We start from the raw sequence: 20,484 nt of genomic DNA, 5'->3' as shown, positions 1-20,484 counted from the left end.
AAAGTTATTATGTGATATTGCCAATTCTACTGCCATCCCCATAAAAGACTGCTAGCATCTGATGTCTATTGTGGGCAAAGATTTGGCTGAGCTTCTACACCTTGCTACTTACTCTTTGTCAACTGTCACACTGAAGTGCTGCTGACTCTATTACCTAAATTGTTTCAACGGAAATAGTGAAAAGGAATCCTAGCACAGGGCTAAAAGGTTGTTATCTTTATAGAAATAAAATGAGATCCTATCCTATAATATCTTCACATTATAAGAAATCTTACCTCTCATTGTTGAAAAAAAAAAAAAAAAACACTCTTACTCACCCGTAAAGAATATTCTGTTTCTGGTAGCTCAGAGGTAACATCACCAGTCTCTTTTTCTTCTATGTCAAAGTCTGATACCAGGATGTCATATTGATCTGTATCAAAGTCCAGCTCAGACTTTCCATCTTTATTTCTGGGTAAAAGAGACAAGTACCAATCTAACAAAACTGGCTCCAAAGGACAAAAAATGCACTAGGAACCCAAGAGAAAAGAAACAATATGAGCCAAAACTCAGGTATCTATTTCTTTCGCTGACTACCAATGCAAAGGAACTATAAACTACTTGGTTTGAGGATCACATTATACTCCACATATTTAAGGGTATTTCCATTCTAAACAAATGTACTATGTTTCATAGAGGTGGTGATGCCAAGTTCATAAGAAACAGAAAAAGACTATGAAATCTCTGTGATCTGGATCAAATGAATGTCAGCTATCCTCAAAGCAGGATCTTAAAATAGATCCCAACTTTCTGGGTATTGTGAAGTAAGTCACTCAACATCACTTTCCCCCACTGAATAAATAGATGAATTAACACCTAATTCTGTTAAGTTTAGACCAATGAGATACCAAGATTTCCCCAGATCTAATCCTATTTCTTAGAAGGAAAATAAGTGGTATAAAAATAGCATATACAGGGTGGTCATAACGTTCATGTGCAATTAAATTGTATTTACTAGTCCTCTAGAATACCGGTTAGAGAATGATCACTTAACCATAATAATACTAATATTCCTTTCATAAGGACCTTTATTCTTCCCATAATCCTTTTGGGCCACTTAGCTTTGCTCCACTTTAAGACCCTGAGGTATATCACTGTACACTGCCAGAGAAAAAAGGTTAGACTCATTTTGTACCTGGAAAAACATTTAAAAACAAATGATGGGTTTTACAGAAAACGTATATATCAGACAATAGTTCTGTGAAACATCAATCCCTCAAGATATTTTTAAGTAAGAAATGAAAGGCCGAGGTGGCTCAGGCCTATAATCCTAGCACTCTGGGAGGCCAAGGCGAATGGACTGCCTAAGCTCAGGAGTTGGAGACCAGCCTGAGAAAGAGCAAGAACCCTTCTCTAAAAATAGCTGGGTGTTGTGGCGTGGGCCTGTAGTCCCATTTACTGGGGAGGTTGAGACAAGAAAATCACTTGAGCCTAAGAGTTTGAGGTTGATGTCAGCTATGATGCCACGGTACTTTACAGGGGGTGACAAAGTGAGATTCTGTCTAAAAAAAAAAAGAAAAAGAAAAACTAGCTTGGTGTTGTGGCAGGTGCCTGTAGTTCCAGCTACTTGGGAGTCTGAGGCAAGAGGATTGCTTAAGCCCAGGAGTTTGAGGATGCTGTGAGGTATGAGTCCATGGCACTCTACCCATGGTGACAGAGTGAGACTCATCTCAAATGAATAAATAAATAAATAAGAAATAAAAAAATAAATGAAAGTTACATGATCAAATAAAATTGAGAAACAATTCTTAGCTCTCAGTGTCACCTCAAGCGTTAGTGATACCTCCTCGATACTTCAGGCTGTACAAACTCAGAGCTGCTTTACTGAAAATGCAGCTCCTTTTTCAGGGCAGGATCAGAGCCACTATGGTATTTAGCTTGTATGAAGCCCATGTCACTGTATAATAATATATTCTGGATTTTCTAGGATAATTCTGATTCTTACTACCTCACTCCAGCCTAACACATAAACCCTGAGGTTCCCTGTCCCTTTCCTTTTGACCACCTCCATCTAAGAAAAGGAGGTCTGAAGAAATGTGTATAAAAATTGGGAAATACTGCATACTATATTGCTCTCTTAAAAATTTTCAATAAGCATTAGTATATATGTAGTATATGGAAGCCTCTGAGAAGTCCTAGAGTAAAACAACATGGTAAACTTTGTTTAAAGCAGTTTTTCCCCAATTTTACCATGCAAGCCTTTATTTACACAGGTTGAGTATCCTTTACCTGAAATGTTTGGGACCAGAAGTGTTTGAGATTATTTTGATTTTGGAATATTTGCATTATACTTACTGGTGAACATCTGTAATCAGAAAATTGAAACCTCCAATGAGCATTTCTTTTGGGCTGTTGTTTTGGCACTTTCAGATGTTTCAAATTTTGCAGCATTTCGGATTTTAGATTTTCAGATTAGGGATACCCAACTGGAAATACCTCAGGAAAATGATCATTTGTAATACAAATTACACTGCTTGAGGTTTTCTGAGTAGGACACAGGGAAGATTGAAAATATCAATATGTGAGCCATTATATATTTTTTTCCTTTTTAAGTATAGTACTCTATATAAATGGGGTCTTACTATATTGCCCAGGCTAGACTCAAAGTCCTGGGTTCAAGCAATCTCCCTCTTCAGCCTCCTAAGCAGTTGGAACTACAAGCATGTGACACAAAGCCCAGCTTACCAACACTATTTTTGTATATGTTTTACCCAGATAAGAAATGAGACAAAATATTTGACTCAAGAAGAGGAAAAATGAATATATCTGATACTCTGTTCTATTAAACATCTAGTAATACGTCCTTATTTCATAGTTAAGGTTTTTAGCTTTTAGTGCTTAGCTTTAAATCCACTCTTAAATGTATTCTATCCACATTCCAAGATTAAACAAATGAAATACTGTAGAGTATTTCCGGATTGTTTTATTAGTTCTAAAGACATGATTTTAAGCCAATCTCATTACAGTTAAAATTCATCTCCAAAGATTTTTCTACTAATTCAGCTACTCCGAAAGCACTGATACAGATGTCCTTATTTTTTAAATCACATTATTCTTTGTTACTCTAATTTCTCTCTTATTTCATTTTCATTGTCAAGTAGGTAAAATAACTGTGATTTACCTATCTCACAACAATGCCTATGAATATGAAATAGATATTTATAAAGGATTCTGAGGATCTTAACATCATGTTGAACTGTCTTGATTATTTATGGCAATAGCCACAGGATATGTGTGTTTCCACCTTAAATGTGCCATGCCACGTTTTACCAACAAGAACCACTATATCAAACAGAACTATGGTTCTAAAACAAAGTTACAGAAAGGTATACAATGAAGTAGAAATAAGTATCAAAATTCATCTACTCTGCTTCTCTAGAAAGATTTATTAAAATGCGCTTCATCATACTTTCTTTGCTCCTCATTAGAATCTATCCCCTTTGGATTACTATACCTGCGGATGTTCCAAATAAGAACACGAGTGCCTTTTTTGCCTGGTATAGCATCAAACTGGGATAGCAGGTCATTTTCACTGTTGAAAATTGAATAGTTCAGGATGGCTTCTAGGCTGGGCAAGGAATCCTCAGTAATAATCATTTTTCGTAAAACCAAATATAGTCAAAGAAAAAATAATATTTTAGGATGCTATGAAGAAGGGAGATTTGCCTTTCGGGTTGCATGTTTAGACAAAACTATGGACATAAAGCCTGGGCATTATTGCTATGGAAGAAAGTAAAGGGGGAAAATGGAGAAAGGTTATAGAGACAAAAAACCAGAATCAGTTACACCTGATTCAGAGTATAGTTTCAAAGCTACAATGTAAACAAAGTCTATATTTCAGACAAAGATAAAAGTCTGAATTTTTAAGCTCTTTGGAAGCCATGAGTCCAAACCTTGTTGCTATACTGTTCCAGTGAAGATAACCTGGTGTCTTAACAGAAATAACTATACAACCATTATTTGTTATAGTTAAATTAGATATTATATTCTATCAGATAAGCTGATAAATATGTTTCTAGGAGTATGAATGCCAATATAGCTACCTTCAGGGGGAAAAAGAGCAGGCCCTGAGAATTTTACCGGGGGGATGGAGGAGATGTACTATATAGATCAGATAGCATAACAATGAAAATTTCAATATACCAAAAACATTTCTAAGCTTCTGTCAATGACCCACTTATTTTTAGAATAATTAATAAAGGAAAATATCTTAAAGTTAAATTTAAGACATCTGAATACCTCTTAAGGAAAACTTTTGATAGCTGGATTTTATCTGAAGAGGTTCCTATCAAAATAGTCAGATTACACTCATTTTTAATCAACATTCTCCATTTCTATAAAGGATATTGTCTTGCTGGTTGAATGGAACAATCGGTACAATTATTGCCTGAGCCTGGACACATTCCAGATAGGTTTGTGATAGCAGTCCAACAGTGAGAGTACCACCATTCTTGGTGAAGACAAGAGCATCCTTTCCTAGCCGCATGGAGCCTGACTTGAAGCCATTACCAAAGACCCCGATGGGACACTGGCTCTTCCTTATTACTTTATCTGTAAAGCCAAAGCTGTAATTACACAAGAAAAAAGAAAGCAGGAAAAATAAATCAGAAAGGTAAAGGCATCTTTAGATAGGTGACAAGCAGAATGTTTGGCTTACAAATAAGTAACACTTGTGAGATGTCTCTCCTGTCTTATTTATTTTAATGTTTTTGGACAAAACTATTACGTTAAAAACATAGGAAATTACTATGGGGTAACGAGACTGATTTTTTTTTTCTGTGTGGTTTGTGTGTATATAAATAGTTCCACTACATTAAAGTCAAGAAGGACCCTTTCAGCTAATAGAAAGCTGAAGGCTGCCTTGGGCAACTGCCTTTCTTGTCTAGATAAAATGGCTCTCATTGCTAGAAAGAAATTTATGGTAAGGTAAAAAGAATAGTTATCCAGACAGGGTAACAAAAGTACCAGATAGTGGCAATGGTCAAAGGTACTAGACAGGCAAGTCCTAAAGTGGTTACATCACCCTCCAGAAATCTGAAGTCAGGGATCATGTATCTCGACAATTTCAACTCTCCACCCAAATAACCCTTCCAATTCTTATCCTCTGCTCCATCTGCTGGTACAGTTCATTGGAATGGGGCCAAGGGATAAAAATAGGTAGTTCTGCCTTTGAATCTCTGTCTGTAAACAGCTGCAGTATAAAGTCTCTCTTGTTCTATTAAGGGCCTATCACTGAGTCACCTCAAAATTCTCTGCAGTCCCTTATGATCAGATAAATTTGGGAGCCAGAACATTTCCCTGTCTCATATTTTCCATTCAGATACACCCCAAAATAACAGAACCTAAAAAAGTAAAGATAACAAATCTAGAAAATTATATTCTTCTTTATATTCCTTCACTAATAAAACTAAGGACTGTTTCTCTCCAGACTGACTAATTTTACAATGCTGTACACTATTCATTCAATATATATTTAAACTGAGCACTCATTATGCGCTGTGCATTGCGCTGAGCACTGGAGACATAATTTAATAAAAGAGACATGATTCTCGCCCTCACAGTTTAAAATCTAAGTAAGATTTATATATATATTATATATATATATATCTGTTTATATATATATAAAACATATATGTATGCTTCTCCAACATCAATAAAAATAGATACCCTACCGGCCATGACCATGCAGCCTGGTCTTGGCTTCTATTCTTTTCAGCAGGTGGGTTGCATATCTGATTTCTACTTCTTAGTCTAATTTCTGCTTCTTAAAGGTTGTGGTTTTTTGTTTACTCTCTAATAAAGCACTATACAGTAATACAACATGTCCTCCTAGAGTAGACACTTTATAGAAGCTTTGTGTATTCCACAAGTAAGTCTAACAACAGAGAAAGGTAATTTCCAGGGCAGCGATCCTTTGAAGAAAACCAAAAGAACATCGAGATTGTGTTGTCTATAGGCCTCAGTATTCCAGGAAATAAATTGGTAAGATTCATGCATTCCCATTCCTCTTTTTTTTTTTTTTTTTTGTAGAGACAAGAGTCTCACTGTATCGTCCTTGGAAGAGTGCCGTGGCGGCACACAGCTCACAGCAACCTCCAGCTCCTGGGCTTAGGCAATTCTCTTGCCTCAGCCTCCCGAGTAGCTGGGACTATAGACCACCACAATGTCCAGCTTTTTTTTTTTTTTTTGGCAATTTTCCCAGGGCAGGGTTTGAATCCGCCACCCTCCGTATATGGGGCCAGCACCCTACCCAATGAGCCACAGGCACTGCCCCTCATTCCTCTTGTGGAAGAATTGACTAGAAGAAAAACAGTGTTGTTATGAGGATTAAATTATATACTATATGCAAAACATATTAATTACAAAGTAACATTCAAACTTTAATTTTCAACTAACTCTAGAAGTCATCCTGAGAACTGTCATGTGCTATCCCCTACTCCTACTTCAGATCTAATGTCACATCTAAAATGCAGGCTTCTTCGTAAATTAATAACCTTACCTATTACTTGAAATGAATTTGAATGGTTAACTGGACCTAAACTTTCTCTAATATCACAAAAGCTTCAATTGGACAGTCAAGGGAAAGTGGTAAAAAATAGGAAGATAATATTACTTCCTTAATTTCCTAGCCTCTTCTGCCATCTCTCACCTCTTTTCCCCTTTGTAAGTATAAATCTTCATTATGTTACTCAGTTTGGGAAAACCAAATGCCAATATAAGGTTTAAAAATAAGTCATAGGGCAGAGCCAGAACCGGAATGGAAGGCAATAGAAGTGCTAGAAGCTCTGGAATTTTTTTTTTCTTTTTTTTTGTAGAGACAGAGTCTCACTGTACCACCCTCGGGTAGAGTGCTGTGGCGTCACAGGGCTCACAGTAACCTCTAACTCTTGGGCTTACACGATTCTCTTGCCTCAGCCTCCCAAGCAGCTGGGATTACAGGCACCCGCCACAATGCCCGGCTATTTTTTGTTGCAGTTTGGCCGGGGCTGGGTTTGAACCCTCCACCCTCGGCATATGGGGCCGGCGCCCTACTCACTGAGCCACAGGCGCGGCCCAGCTCTGGAATTTTTTGTTATTGTTTTGTTTCACTTAACTCTTCCCATGTGCTCTTTTATTCTATGTAAGAATCCCATGAATAGGTATTCTATTTAACTGCATATCTGCAGAATGAATGCCAGATATCAATCCAATAACTAATATAAAAACCCTCATCATACAGAATATAATATAGTTGTAAGAATGAATTTGATAGTTTGATATAGCTCAATAATTTTCCACAGAGCTACCTTGGCTTAGATGGGAGATTTCTCTTCACTAAGTCAGCTCTGTGACTATTTTCTCCAGTAAGAGACAACATAGTTTACACACCAAGGGGGCTTGATACCATATCTTTGAGTAGAATCGAAGAATACATCAGTTTGCTCTAGAATACTTTAAAATGTCAAGAATCTAGAATCTAGAGAAGTAAATTTAAATTGGGATTCTGATCAATGAAACACATATAAGCAAAACCCATGGTCATATAAGGGTGGGCACTGTTGTTCCCTAGATATAGTGGTGATATAATATGTAATATAAAAGAAGGAAAGACTTCCAAGTGAACTGTTATTTTCAGGCTGTTGTTTTCAGCTAGATCAACTAGGAAATACACTTCTGAGTATAGGAAATAAAAATCTTTATCTGTGGCTCTGTGGCTGTTGTTAATCCCCAACCTTTGAAAGAAGTTTTCCACATTGCTGAAAAAAGGCAGCTGAATATACAGACTGGCTGATTCACATACTATCCTCTAAAGCTAAAGATAATTAGCTGTGGGCCTTAAAGGAATTTCATTTGATTTGATTTTCATGAAATTGGATATTAATGGAAGAAACAGTTGCTGCAGTTATACAATTATTTTATCACCCTGAAAAGAGAAAAGAGTCGTATAAAGAGTTGAAAAATAGATAGGAAACAACCGATGTTAGAGGTCAAACAGAATTTCTGTAGTCTCAATAATTTTGCGTAATTACTTCTATTATATCTTCCAAGTACAAACGTAATTTGCCCCCAAATGAAAAACATAAAAAAATAATATACTTGCTAGTAATTTTCAAAGCTATCTTTAAAGTTTAATTATTTAAAAAGAAATTGTGATAAATGGAACCTTTGGTTAGAAGTTAGGATTAGACTAAATGATCTCTTTATTTATTTATTTATTTTGAGACAGAGTCTCAAGCTGTTGCCCTGGGTAGAATGCCATGGCGTCGTAGCTCACGGCAACCTCAAACTCTTGGGCTTAAGTGATCCTCTTGCCTTAACCTCCCAAGTAGCGGGGACTACAGGTGCCTGCCACAATGCCCAGCTATTTTTTTTTTTTTTGGTTATAGTTGTCATTGTTGTTTGGCGGCCCGGGCTGGATTCGAACCCGTAAGCTCCGGTGTATGTGGCTAGCACCCTAGCCTCTGGAGCTACAGGCATCGAGCCCAAATGATCTCTTTTAAATAAATGGGATCTTCTTGCTGATTCAAGTTTAAGAGATAATCACAAATAAAATCTAGTATATACACTACCTAAGGGCTCATTAGAATAATTTTCTAAAATTAATTTTTAAATATGAGGAACTGCCCAATTATAACTGGTAGGAAACATTTGGTATCATAGGGAAAATGCAAGTTTCTGCTTCTTTTGTTCTTTGGGGAGAGAACAAAAAGTTTCAATGAATGATAATAATCCTTCAACTCAAATGGGGAGAGAACAAAAAGTTTCAATGAATGATAATAATCCTTCAAACTCAAATGTCATTTCTTCAGGGTACCCTTTTTTGAGACTAGATGAGATCCCTCTATTATATGTTCTCAAAGAAACTGTGCTCTTCCTTCGTAGCATTTACCACTGGGTAGAACAGCCTATTTAGTTTTCTTTCTCATGAAACTGTCAGCCAGTTCAGAGCAAGGATCATGTCTGGTTCACCACCTTATCTCCAGTGCTTTGTATGCAGGTGCTCAGTAAGAATTTGTTAAGTGAATAAAGCAACGAGTTTGGAAGACAAATTGTTGCAATTAGGCTGGACGCGGTGGCTCACACCTGTAATCCCAGCACTTGGGAGGCTGAGGTGGGTGAATTTCCTGAGCTCACAAGTTTGAGACCGGCCTGAGCAAGAGTGAGACCCCATCTCTAAAAAATAGCTGGGTGTTATAGCAGGTGCCTATCCCAGCTACTTGGGAGGCTGAGGCAAGAGCATCACTTGACCCCAAGAGTTTGAGGTTGCTGTGAGCTAAGACCCCATAGCCCTCTACCGAGGGTAACCAAGTAAGACTGTCTCAAAAAAAAAAATTGTTGCAATTATTTTAAAACCATCTTCCTCCTCCCTTATGACTATAACCACTAACTTCTACAGATGTAGTTCCACAAACAAAATGGAAGGTGATCAGATTTGTTGGGCCCACTATTTGACAGCCTAGTCACTGGGATAAGGTGTAGTTAAGTGGGGGCGGGGCAGGGAGGAACTATTATGTACAGAATTAGAGATAATTTTGTTTTGTTCTATCCCATCTAAAATTCTATTTTCCTTAATATATAATATTAACTTTAGGAGGGCTTGGACGTGGTGGCTCACGCCTGTAATCCTAGCCACTCTGCGAGGCCGACGTGGATGGATTGCCTGAGCTCAGAAGTTCAAGACCAGTCTAGCTAGAGTGAGATCCCTTCTCTAAAAATAGCTGGGCATTGTGGTGGGCACCCGTAGTCCCAGCTACTTGGGAGGCTGAGGCAAGAAAATCACTTGAACCCAAGGGTTTGAGGTTGTTGTGAGCGATGATGCCATGGCATCTACCAAAGGTTACAAAGTGAGACTTTGTCTCAAAAAAAAAAAATTAACTTTAGTAGATCAAACTGATGGGGTAAGTTGAACAATAGAGCCAATTCTCTACCTTCATCAACATACTAGTCTTACTTTTGTCTCAATTCTAGAGGCTTTCCTCAAACAGTCTTCTAATTAGAAGGGTCTGAGGCCTCTGAGTGGTAAAATGTAACTACCCACTTCTCCCAAATTTCATTTTTGTTTTTTGTTTTTGACGGATGAAAGGGATTTCCCTACAAACAGGGTTATTGATTTAGAATACCTATAAGGAGAACTACAACCAAATGAACTGGTTTTCCATTTTTATAATTCTGAGCCCTTTCCTTCCTCCATAGCAGCACTCCATTGTTATTCATGCTACACACATTCTAGCTGAGAAAGCCACATGGAGAATAATCAACCTCATCTGCTACAAAAGAGAGAAAGAAGAAGTTGAAGCAACACACATTTTTCGCTGTGTAATATGTGAGGACATCATACTACAAACTTACATTCTCAACTACAAACCTTTCTATGATAATTAAATGAACTATGTGGCAATAGAAATTTACCACCAGCTGCCAACAATTAGAAAAGAGAATTTTCTAACTTTGCAGTTCTACTATAAAACCTTCAAAGATTACATGTGTGAATGCTTTCTATTTATCTTTCTTATACCTTGATTATACCTAGGCACTTCATGGTCTAGTCCACAAATCATCCCAACTTCAGTATTTCTTATTCATGAGTGAGTTTAGGTTAATATAAATCAAGGTCTCAGACCAGTGAAGGCTTTCAGTTCCCTACCCTTGTTCCTGTTGCCCAAACTCTCATTCCTTGTTCCCTGTCCCTTTATCTAGTTAAATTCTACTCACCCTTAGATTTCAGCTTATATATCATTTCATATGGGAAGCTTTTCCTAATCTTTGGGATCAGATTGGGTTCCCCTGATGACTCATCCCATGTATCCTGTACTTTATCACCATGCTTATAGCTTTCTATTTATTGATTATTTGCTTAATTGTCTGAATTGCCAGCTGGATTGTAAATTCTGTGAGGGCAGGAATAGTTTTGCTTCATAACCAGTGCCTTGGCACATAATAGATGTTCAGTAAACATTTGTTGAATGAATAAAGTAAAAGCAAAATATTAAAGAAAACAAATTAACCCTCACATAGGGTTCATGAACTCAAGAGAATGAAGACATTTTTACCTGAGCATTCGGTGTAGTTTATGAGGTGTCATCCCACATCCATCATCAGTAAAGGTCAAACAAGATTTATTCTTGACCTCCTCAACATCTATAAAGACCGTCCTGGCGGAAACATCTGGATCTACAGCATTATCTGTAAAAGGTAGAAATCTGTGGTATTAGATCCCCTTTTTTCAATATTCTATTAAAATCTCTAGTTCAGCAGGGTGCGGTGGCTCATGCCTATAATGCTAGCACTTTGGGAGGCCGAGGCAGGTGGACTGCCCAAGCTCACAGGTTTGAGACCAACTTGAGCAAGAAGAGTGGGACCCCATTTCTAAAAATGGCGTTGTGGCATGTACCTGTAGTCCCAGCTACTTGGGAAGCTGAGGCAAGAGAATCACTTGAGCCCAAGACGTTGAGGTGAACTATGATGCCAGGGGTACTCTACCCAGGGCGACAAAGTGAGACTCTGTCTCAAAAAAATAAACCTCTAGTTCAGTGCCTCTAAGACATAGAAACTGTCCTTTATGCAACTTGCTTGGACGTCCCAAAAGGTGAGCAAGGAGCATTAATGGTAGTACACCTACTGAATTATAGACAACAACATATACGATGGCAAAAGGGGGTCACAAAGATGGTTTCTAGATTTCGTATCACTGATCTGCAATCTGCCTTTCTACCTTCAAACTTCAGGGTCTGTGGGAAAAAGTACTCCCATATACAAAGCATCTTGCTTCCATTTTTGCTTTATTAATTCCTATGTTTCAGCCACTTACTGCTCACAAACACGTACAGTGAAGGGTGGCTACTGAGAAAGTTGAACCAGCAATTTTGGTAGAAGTAGATGCACATTACATAGATTATAGTTCGTTTGTGAGAATTTATTTTCTTTTTTACATCACCTCCTCTGTTAAAGAATACACATATCATCACCACTACTCCTGTTTACAGCCTAAGAGGCATTGAGAGAGTCAGAGGTTGAAATCAAAACATTTAATTGCCTTTCTAGATCTCAGTGATGGGAACGAGCATACTTAGAAGGAGTGATTTTTGTTTAGGTTTTTGGCAATAGTTTTAGAGGCAAGGCTGTCCACCCCTTATGAAATGGTGACCATAGAATTAAAGTAGAAAAAATACACAGAAAGTCACAATTCCCCCTGAATTCACAATGGGTTAATTTTTTAAGGCTCTAAAGATATAAAATATAGTTATATTCTATGTGTAATGCCCATAACCTCAGGGGTGCCATTGCCTAGTGACCACATCTTTTTGCCATAGCCACCAGTTTACACAACTGTCAATCGCTAAAACCTGTGGCTCACTGACTCCAGTAGAAGGGCAGAAGGGCAGTCTATACAATCTGTTGGCTTGATTTCTTAAACATTTTTGTCTCTAGTCGTTCTTCAAGGAAGACAGAGTCCTTCCCTTCCACCCCCTTCCCTTTCCCTAGCATTCTATACTATTTTACTAATACCACATGGCTGGGCTGAGAGAGCTAGGTGGGGTCCTGGTTGTATGCATATATACTCATCTCATTACAACTGATCATGGCATTTCTCCCTTGGGAACATCCATTACAATTAAGATAAGTACCACACATATTCAAAACATTCCTTTTTTAATTTTTTTTAAAATATTCATTTTTTAAAAAAATACAGTTAACAGGGTGGCGCCTTTGGCTCAAAGGAGTAGGGCACCAGCCCCATATGCTGGACGTGGCAGGTTCAAACCCAGCCCCGGCCAGAAACTGCAAAAAAAAAAATACAGTTAACAGTATCAGTTACAACCGCTGGGATATACTGAATGTTCATCAAATAAAACAAGACAGATTAATTTCAAGGCTACAATGGTGCTGCCAGTGGATAAAATTGTCTCTGATCGTAAACTGAAGAAGGCTTAACAGTATGGCATCACCAGTCTTAGAAGGGGGTTAAAGGGATTGACTCTGTTCAGAGTCTTTTTTTTTAATAGAAGGTTCTAAAGGAAAGTTTATTTTATATGCATAGCAGTCACTCTTTTGCTTTTATTATTTTTAATTGACATAAAAATTGTATATATTAATGGAATACAGTGTGATATTCTGATATATGTGTATGTCAAATCAGTGTAATTAGTATATCTATTACAACATTTATCATTTCTTTTGTTGGGAACATTCAAATTCTGCTCTTCTAGCTATTTTGTCATTAATTACATTTGCCCTACAGTGCACTAGAACTCATTTCTAGACATAGTTTTGTATCCATTAACCAACCTCTGGCTATTCCTCTCCCTCCTACTTTACCCAGTCTCTACTAACCACTTTTCTACTCTCTACCTCTGCAACTTATGAGAATATGCAGTGTTTGTCCTTCTGTGCCTGGCTTATTTCACTTAACATAATGCCCTCCAAACTTATCTGTTGATGGATAAGATAGTCAAACTTCAAGGACCAGGTGGGGCCTGTGGAATATGGCAAGAAAAATGGGCCAACTTTTGGCAGGAGTTACAAGTTTGGCATGCAGTGGGAGCATTATCAGAAATATAGTTCTTCACTTTATAAGAGGCAGAAGTGTTTTTCTGCAATTGACACAAGGATTCAATATTGTGTAGCTGCCTACATTGTTTTCAACTTGGCAAGCAGGCACTGAATTGTGTTGGGATTTATCAGTCACTCCTGATGGAAGATAGCCAAAGTCATTGTGACTGATGCAACCTGTCAACCAACTGTACATGATGTATACATTGAAAAATTTGGACATGGAGGAAATTTTTTCTAACACTTTATGAAGATCATTCACACTTCAAACAGGTAACATGTATCAACTGTAATTGTACATTTATACAACACTACATTCAATGAAGTCAGATGGAAGGCCTCTTGCAGAATCATTTCAATTCTTTTCCTCTTTTCTGCAAGTTTTGCTCAAACTTTACTAGGTATGTTTTTGCATAGCAGAGTTTTAATGCAGGCACTTCAGGAGCTACCAAGAGCAGCTGGGTGTTTTAGTGCCTTGGCTGAAAGCTCTTGCAATGTAGGGGAAGGGAGCATGCTAGAGGCCAAGGTCAGCTAAAGCAACAGGGAAAAAAAGAGATCAGTGGTGGGCACCAGCAAGCAGTTTTGTACTTACTGCTGGTTTTATGATGCCTTTCCCTGGACTTCAACAAATGAAATCAGACTAATAAGGTTGGCACCAATCTGGTGGCTGGTTTCAAGCCTACTTCTTGCTACTTAACCCCTCCAAAATTTACCAACATTTGGTGTATGCTATCAGATTCCAGGAAGTCTATCTTCTCCCTAGCCCAGTCTACCCAGCCTTTGAAGAGGAAGGACAATAAGAGGACCCTTCCTCACCACTTCAGTGAGAGCTGCACTCTCAGATCCTGTAGTGTCTTCATCCCCTAACACAATCCCACATGCTACCAGATTCAAGGGAGTCTTCTCTCTCCTAACCTGACCTGTGCTATTTCTTACTAGGAGAACCTAATCTCTACTTTCCCCTTGCCCACCACTCAGGTAAAGGCTTGAGAAACCAGATCCTGGAGAATCTATCTTTGTCCCCTAACCTACTGCACTTGACCCCTTGTCTTCTAAAAAAACATTGTAACTGAAGCCTCAGACCTCATCAGAACATGGGAAGCAGTGAGAAACTATTCCATGTTAGCCTCCCAGGAAAGATAGGATGGCAAGTGAGAGACGAACAGTTCTGCCGTAGCACTTCAAAAGCTTCTCATCCTTTCCAGTTCTGGTAGGATCACATGGCTCCTATCCTCACCTACGCTAGGACCACCTATGGATACACACAAGGTTGCCAGGGCCAAGCTGTTGTCCTACAAGCATTCTACAAGTATCTAAAAGCATTGTTGCCTAAAAGTAAGGTCATTGAAGGAGCTCAGGAAATCTCACCCCAGAATATTGGTATAAAGAATATTTTGAATTAAAGGCCATTCAAGATGAAAAAGCACTGGAGAGGGCTACACTTCTATCTGCATTAACAGACTGACCTAGCAAAAGATCAAAGGGGCAACTGACTTCCCTTTCTCTCCCTCTTATCTCAATACTTTGTAGGAAAAAAGATCAAGAATGCAACCTGACCGGGCCCAAATCATTTAAATAGAATACCTGTCTCACAGGTTAATTTCACTTGCAAAGAGAATCATTCACAAGTCAATCTGTTTCCCCCAACCATTTATCCTCTCTGGCACAGTTGATTTCCCCTAAACAGAATTACCTGTACTTCTCATCTCCCCACTCCCCTCCAAAAGATATATAAATATACATTTGAACTTCACTGGGATATTGAGTATTCACCCTGGGATTACCCATGTGCATGGTATCTAAACCTTTCTCAGGTTGATCCTTCAGTAAACTTGGGGGGGGGGTTCCTCCTCACCTCTACATCTTTAACTTTTGTTGGAAGCCTATTCTTCCACTGTTTCACATACCCACAACACACAGTCAGCAAATGACCACAAGTTTAAAATTCAAAGTCATTTCCTTATCTCTCCTTCTCCTTGTCCTATGCATCTCTTAGGTTCTCTCACATTTTGTTTTTTTATATTCCCATGGTCATTCTCTTGGTTTACAGAGCTTACTCCTATCATCTGGATTCAAATCCATGTCTCTCTCTTCTCCAATTCATCTTATATGTTTGCTGCAAGATTAACTTTCCTAAAGCATAGCTTTGATCAGGATATTCTCTTGCTCAGAAAACTTTTAGACAGAAAGGCCAAATATTAGAGCCTGTCAATCACATCCTGGTCCCAGATTATCTTTTTAACCTGATCTCCTACTTGGTACTTGGAATAAAAAAATCCTGTGGTTGAGTCCTGGATCTGTCACTTACTATACATGTAACCTTGGAAAAGTCAATTGAATTCTCTCAACTTGTTTCTTCATCTGCAGGATGAAAAAAGTAGTAATATTCTTTACCTCAATGGGTAAAGTTAGAAAGGTATTCGTAAAATGTCTCTGTAAGCTTTCTAAGGACCTATAAATTTTATTATTTGTGAACTCCATGCTCTAATTAAACTCAACAACTCACTGTTCTTCATGCCTTTGTTCATGCAGTTGTCCCCTTTGCCTGGAATGCCCCTCCCCAATATCCACATGTCCCAATCCTTCAAATCTCAGATCAAATGTCATCTCCACAAAGCCTTTTCTAATGTTCCACTTCCTGATAAACTGGAAGTTATTCCTCTTTCCTCTAAACTTGCACAGCACTTGTTTACATCTTTGTTGATATACTACTTTTTACAAAATATTCTGTACACCGTGACTACCTCTTTGTAAAATTTTATAATAAATATTTTGTAAATAAAGGTACATTTAGTTACAATTTCCCATTTTCTCTATGGTGACTTTAGGGGTGACTTTTCGGATACCTGGTATTTTGTTGTTGTACAAAACATAAACCTTCCATACATGTTTTATCTCCCCAACTAGAAGAATAAATCTGTGTTGTACTCATTTTTGTACCCACCACAGTGGCCTTGCTCACAATGGGTAGTCAATAAATATTTACTGAATGATTCACTCAAAAATTAATGCCTTAAGTGGAGAAAACTATCGAAGGAAAACCCAAAATGCAAATTTTGAATTACCAGTTAACACTTTTTGCTCTCCCTTTTCCCTATTTCCAAAATTATCACAAAAAGCTGTGTTTGATTTTAAAAATCTGTATATACGCATGCATGCATGTATATTAGCTGTGATTTGATTTTAAAATCTGTACATATGCATGCATGCATATATATAACACACATGCATACTCGCGCCCATATTGGACATCTCAGGCCAGGTTTGGGTTCTTCAAGGTAACACTTAAGACAAAAATCACATATATTCAAAATTACAAATTGAAAACTCATTAAATCACCTATAAAGTACCTGAAGCACAGGAACATGTGGTTTTGCACTGTATAAAGGTTGAGAGAACAAAACATTTGCCTTTCATTCCTCCTCCCCACTACGTGAATTGTTACTTTTTCCTTCCCTGGCCTCTCAGTAAACTGTAAACATGGTAGATTGTATGCTGTAGAGATTTGCCTGAGGTGTAGCACCAAGCCTTAAAGATACAGTTCCTGTTCTCCAGGATTCAAAACACATCACTACCATTTTTTTGTGTACCTTCTAATTAAATCATACATATTAGAAAACATTTTGTGTTATAGTCAAACTAATTATCAAAGTTCCCTATCACCCTTCCAAATAACTCTGATCTCCTGCTGCCCACTGACTTCTTGCTGAAGGCAACTCTCATGTCATGACCTCAGCCACTGCTTAAGTAAGGACTAGGCTCTTTTGGAGAGCTTTGAAACTATTTTCAAGATTTTGTCCGGTCCCCCCTCACCCCATAAATATCTTTTCCTCCTTTCAGTGTCTGAGACATTTACAATGTGCTGTGTATACTGCTGCATTTTGTGCAGGACTGCTTTTCTTCTTTGCTTTCCACACAATATTTAGCACACTACTGCAAAAGCTGGTGCACTTGGTTTCAAGGGATCAACTGAAAACGCTTTAAAAGCAAACACCGGTGGAGCAAGAGTTTAGTCCTCAGTATTCATTCCAGCGGTGTGAGGGCGCTCGTGGACCACGGACCCAGCCCTCCGCAGTCACAAGGAGCCAAATGCACTCGTGTCATCTCTTAAGAGATGTCCCATCATTCCTAGACTTTCTTGTCTCAAAAGTTATGGAACTCTTTTTTTCCAGACCTTTCCCCATGACCTTACCCGGTCCTCTAACAATGCGCCTTTGCTAGCTGGGCATCCTACGTAGATCGCCAGCCCCGGTGGAGCCCAGCTGCCGCGGGGCCCGGTGTTTTTATGCATTTTTTCTTTTGATTATTAACTCAGCTATCCTAAAGTGGCCGGAACATCACGAGCTAGAAACATGCACATGGGATCCTGACTCCTCAGACACACCTTGGTTGCTCAGCTTTCTTCGTTACAACCTAGTCCCTGGCGGGAGAGCCATCCCCCTCCTCTGCCTGCGGAGCCGGGGCCGGTCCCGGGGTCCCCACCCAGCCCCGGCCGCCCCCGCGCGGCTCTGCACATTCCTCTCGCGTCCGCGGCACCACGCTGGCACCACTGCCTCGGGCGATCGCGGCCAGGCCCGCCCTCGCCACTCACCTAGCAGCTCCGCGATGGCACTGAAGGGTCGCGTGTGGCTGCTGGAGTTGCTCTGTAGGTAGCGGGGGCTCATCTGGGGGCGAGAGAAGGTCCCGTCCCGCGTGAGGCCTCGGCCCGCCGGGCCCTCTCCGCGCGCCCCCCGCAGCCCTGGGGCCCGCGCGCGCGCCCGCCCCCTCGGGCCCCCGACCTACCGTGCTCAATCGGATCCCGAAGGCCTGCGGGCCGCCGCCCGGCCGGGCCACCCCACAGCCTGGCGCGCCAGGGCCCGCGGGGGCCCCTCTGTACAGGAGCATTTTTTTGGCCGCCACGATACTCGTTTGCCGCCGCCGGACTCCTCGCCCGGCGGTCCCGGACTAGCCCTCACTCACTCCTACTTGCAGCTGGCGGCTGCCGTCTGGGACTGGCCCTAGCTCGCTTCTACTCGCAGCTGGCGGAGGCGGGGCGCGCTCCAGCCACCTGTCCCGGGCGGGAGGGGTGAGACCGGCAGAGCCGAGCGGCGGCCCCGCCCTGTCAGCACCTCTCCCGACCCACCGACTGCCCCGGCTGCTTCAGAGCCGTACAGAAATATGGCGACCTCCTGACAGCCGCTCCTTGATCCCCGCCCCTAATTAATTCTTGGCGTTTGCCATAGGCCAGACGCCGAGCGGGAAAGCACGGGGGAGGAGGGGAGCCGCGGGCGCGTGGGGAGGAGCGGGAATGAGGCAAGAGGAGGGAGAGCCTGTACGGGATTTCTGGAACGGACTCACGCTGGGGCTGCATGACTAACGGGCAGGATAAGACAAGTCTTTCAAGTTCTAAAGGCTACAGTGTTGCTATCTGGGCAGATAGCAGACTGCGGTGGTGGGAAAGCATTCTGACCAGTCTGCCTCAAATACTTCCAGAAGCGCCTAGAAGTTTCTAGAAGGCAGTTGGCAAATAATCTCCAAAGTCTTGAAAGCCTGCAGGGAGGCTGTTTGTAAGGAATTCGGAGTCACTTAAATACCACCAAATAGGGGACTGGTTAAGTTTTAGAACATCCATAAAGGAAAATACTATACAGTTCTTAAGGGCCCAGTCTATAGATAAATATATATTGATGTAGGCTTGGTGACCATAGCTCAGTGGCTAGGGCGCTGGCCACATACATCGGGGTTGGGGTTCGAAGATGGCCTGGGCCTGCTAAACAACAATGACAGCTGTAACAACAACACAAAAAATAGCCAGGCATTGTGGTGGGCGCCTGTAGTCCCAGCTACTTGGGAGGCTGAGACAAGAGAATCGCTTAACTCCAATGGTTTGAGGTGGCTGTGAGCTGTGACCCTACAGCACTCTACCAAGGGCGACATAGTGAGACTCTGTCTCAAAAAAAAAAAAATATATATAGATATAGATGTAGAAAAATATTCATGAGGGAATTAAGGAAAAGAGGGTGCAACATATTGTGTGACAGATGCCTTTTTTACTGAAAAAGTATATATATATGCATATGTATGTATACACAATGAAAAACAGTATATACCAAGATGATATCTGAGTCTGGAATTAGAGCTTTTTTTCTTATCAGATTTTCTAATATGCATTGATTATAGGAAAACAGATTTTTAATTTGTAAAACATACAGCATTCTATGGTATGATTGAACCATAATTTATTTGACTATTCCTCTGTGATAATTTAGGTTGTCTTCAATTTTTCTTTTATTTTGACAATACAAAAATTGCTGGCTCAGGCAATATCATGTACAGGTCATTAATTTCTGATACTGTTATTTCTATGATTCCAAAAAGTGAGATTGCTGTGTCTAACAGCATAAGCATGATTTAATTGTAATAAATACTTGCAGACAAAGGAGATTTGTTCTCTCAGCAACAGTCATTTATTTAGCACTAAATGGTTCCAATGTACAAACCTTTTGTATAAAAAATATTATCTCCTTATTGTTTTAATTTGCATTTTCCCTAACTACTCGTGAAGCTGAATATCTTTTTAAAAGTTTATTGTATATTTGTATCTTCTCTTCTATGAAATGCCTATTTACATCCTATGAGCATCATTTATCCCCCATTGGGTCTTTTGCATTTATCTTTAGTTATCTTTTTTTTTTAATTTTTAAAAATACATAAAAGTACAGAGAATACTATAATGAATCCCCACATACTTATTATTCAGATGCAGTAATTAGCAAGACTGCCATATCTGCTGCAATGGACTGAGCATTTGTGGCCTTCCTAAATTCATATATTTGAAATCCTGCCCACTAATGGGATACTATTAGGAGATGAGGCCTTAGGGAGGTAAATAGGTCAATGAACTTGAAGTCCTTAAGAACAGGGTTAGTGCTGTA

At 39.7% G+C, this 20,484-nt stretch overlaps 1 protein-coding gene across 3 annotated transcripts in view; it reads right to left on the bottom strand.

Moving 5' to 3' along the window:
* MORC4 (MORC family CW-type zinc finger 4) overlaps positions 1–18,729 on the bottom strand; it is a 53,812-nt gene extending 35,083 nt beyond the window's left edge. The window contains exons 1-7 of one of the 3 annotated variants that reach the window (XM_053580695.1): positions 18,353–18,729; positions 18,162–18,234; positions 11,070–11,202; positions 6,290–6,337; positions 4,387–4,604; positions 3,494–3,641; positions 318–450 (exon numbers count right to left, since the gene is read on the bottom strand). In XM_053580695.1, coding sequence (XP_053436670.1) covers positions 318–450; positions 3,494–3,641; positions 4,387–4,604; positions 6,290–6,337; positions 11,070–11,202; positions 18,162–18,234; positions 18,353–18,454 — 855 coding nt within the window. In that variant the 5' untranslated portion in view covers positions 18,455–18,729. The remainder of the gene's footprint in view (positions 1–317; positions 451–3,493; positions 3,642–4,386; positions 4,605–6,289; positions 6,338–11,069; positions 11,203–18,161; positions 18,235–18,352) is intronic. The other 2 variants (XM_053580696.1, XM_053580697.1) reach the window with 2 other exon arrangements.
* Between the last annotated feature and the right edge of the window lie 1,755 nt (positions 18,730–20,484).

The sequence above is a fragment of the Nycticebus coucang genome, chromosome X, assembly GCF_027406575.1.
Source record: "Nycticebus coucang isolate mNycCou1 chromosome X, mNycCou1.pri, whole genome shotgun sequence".
Taxonomy (NCBI): Eukaryota; Metazoa; Chordata; class Mammalia; order Primates; family Lorisidae; genus Nycticebus; species Nycticebus coucang.
This window is presented reverse-complemented; position numbering and strand designations above follow the sequence as displayed.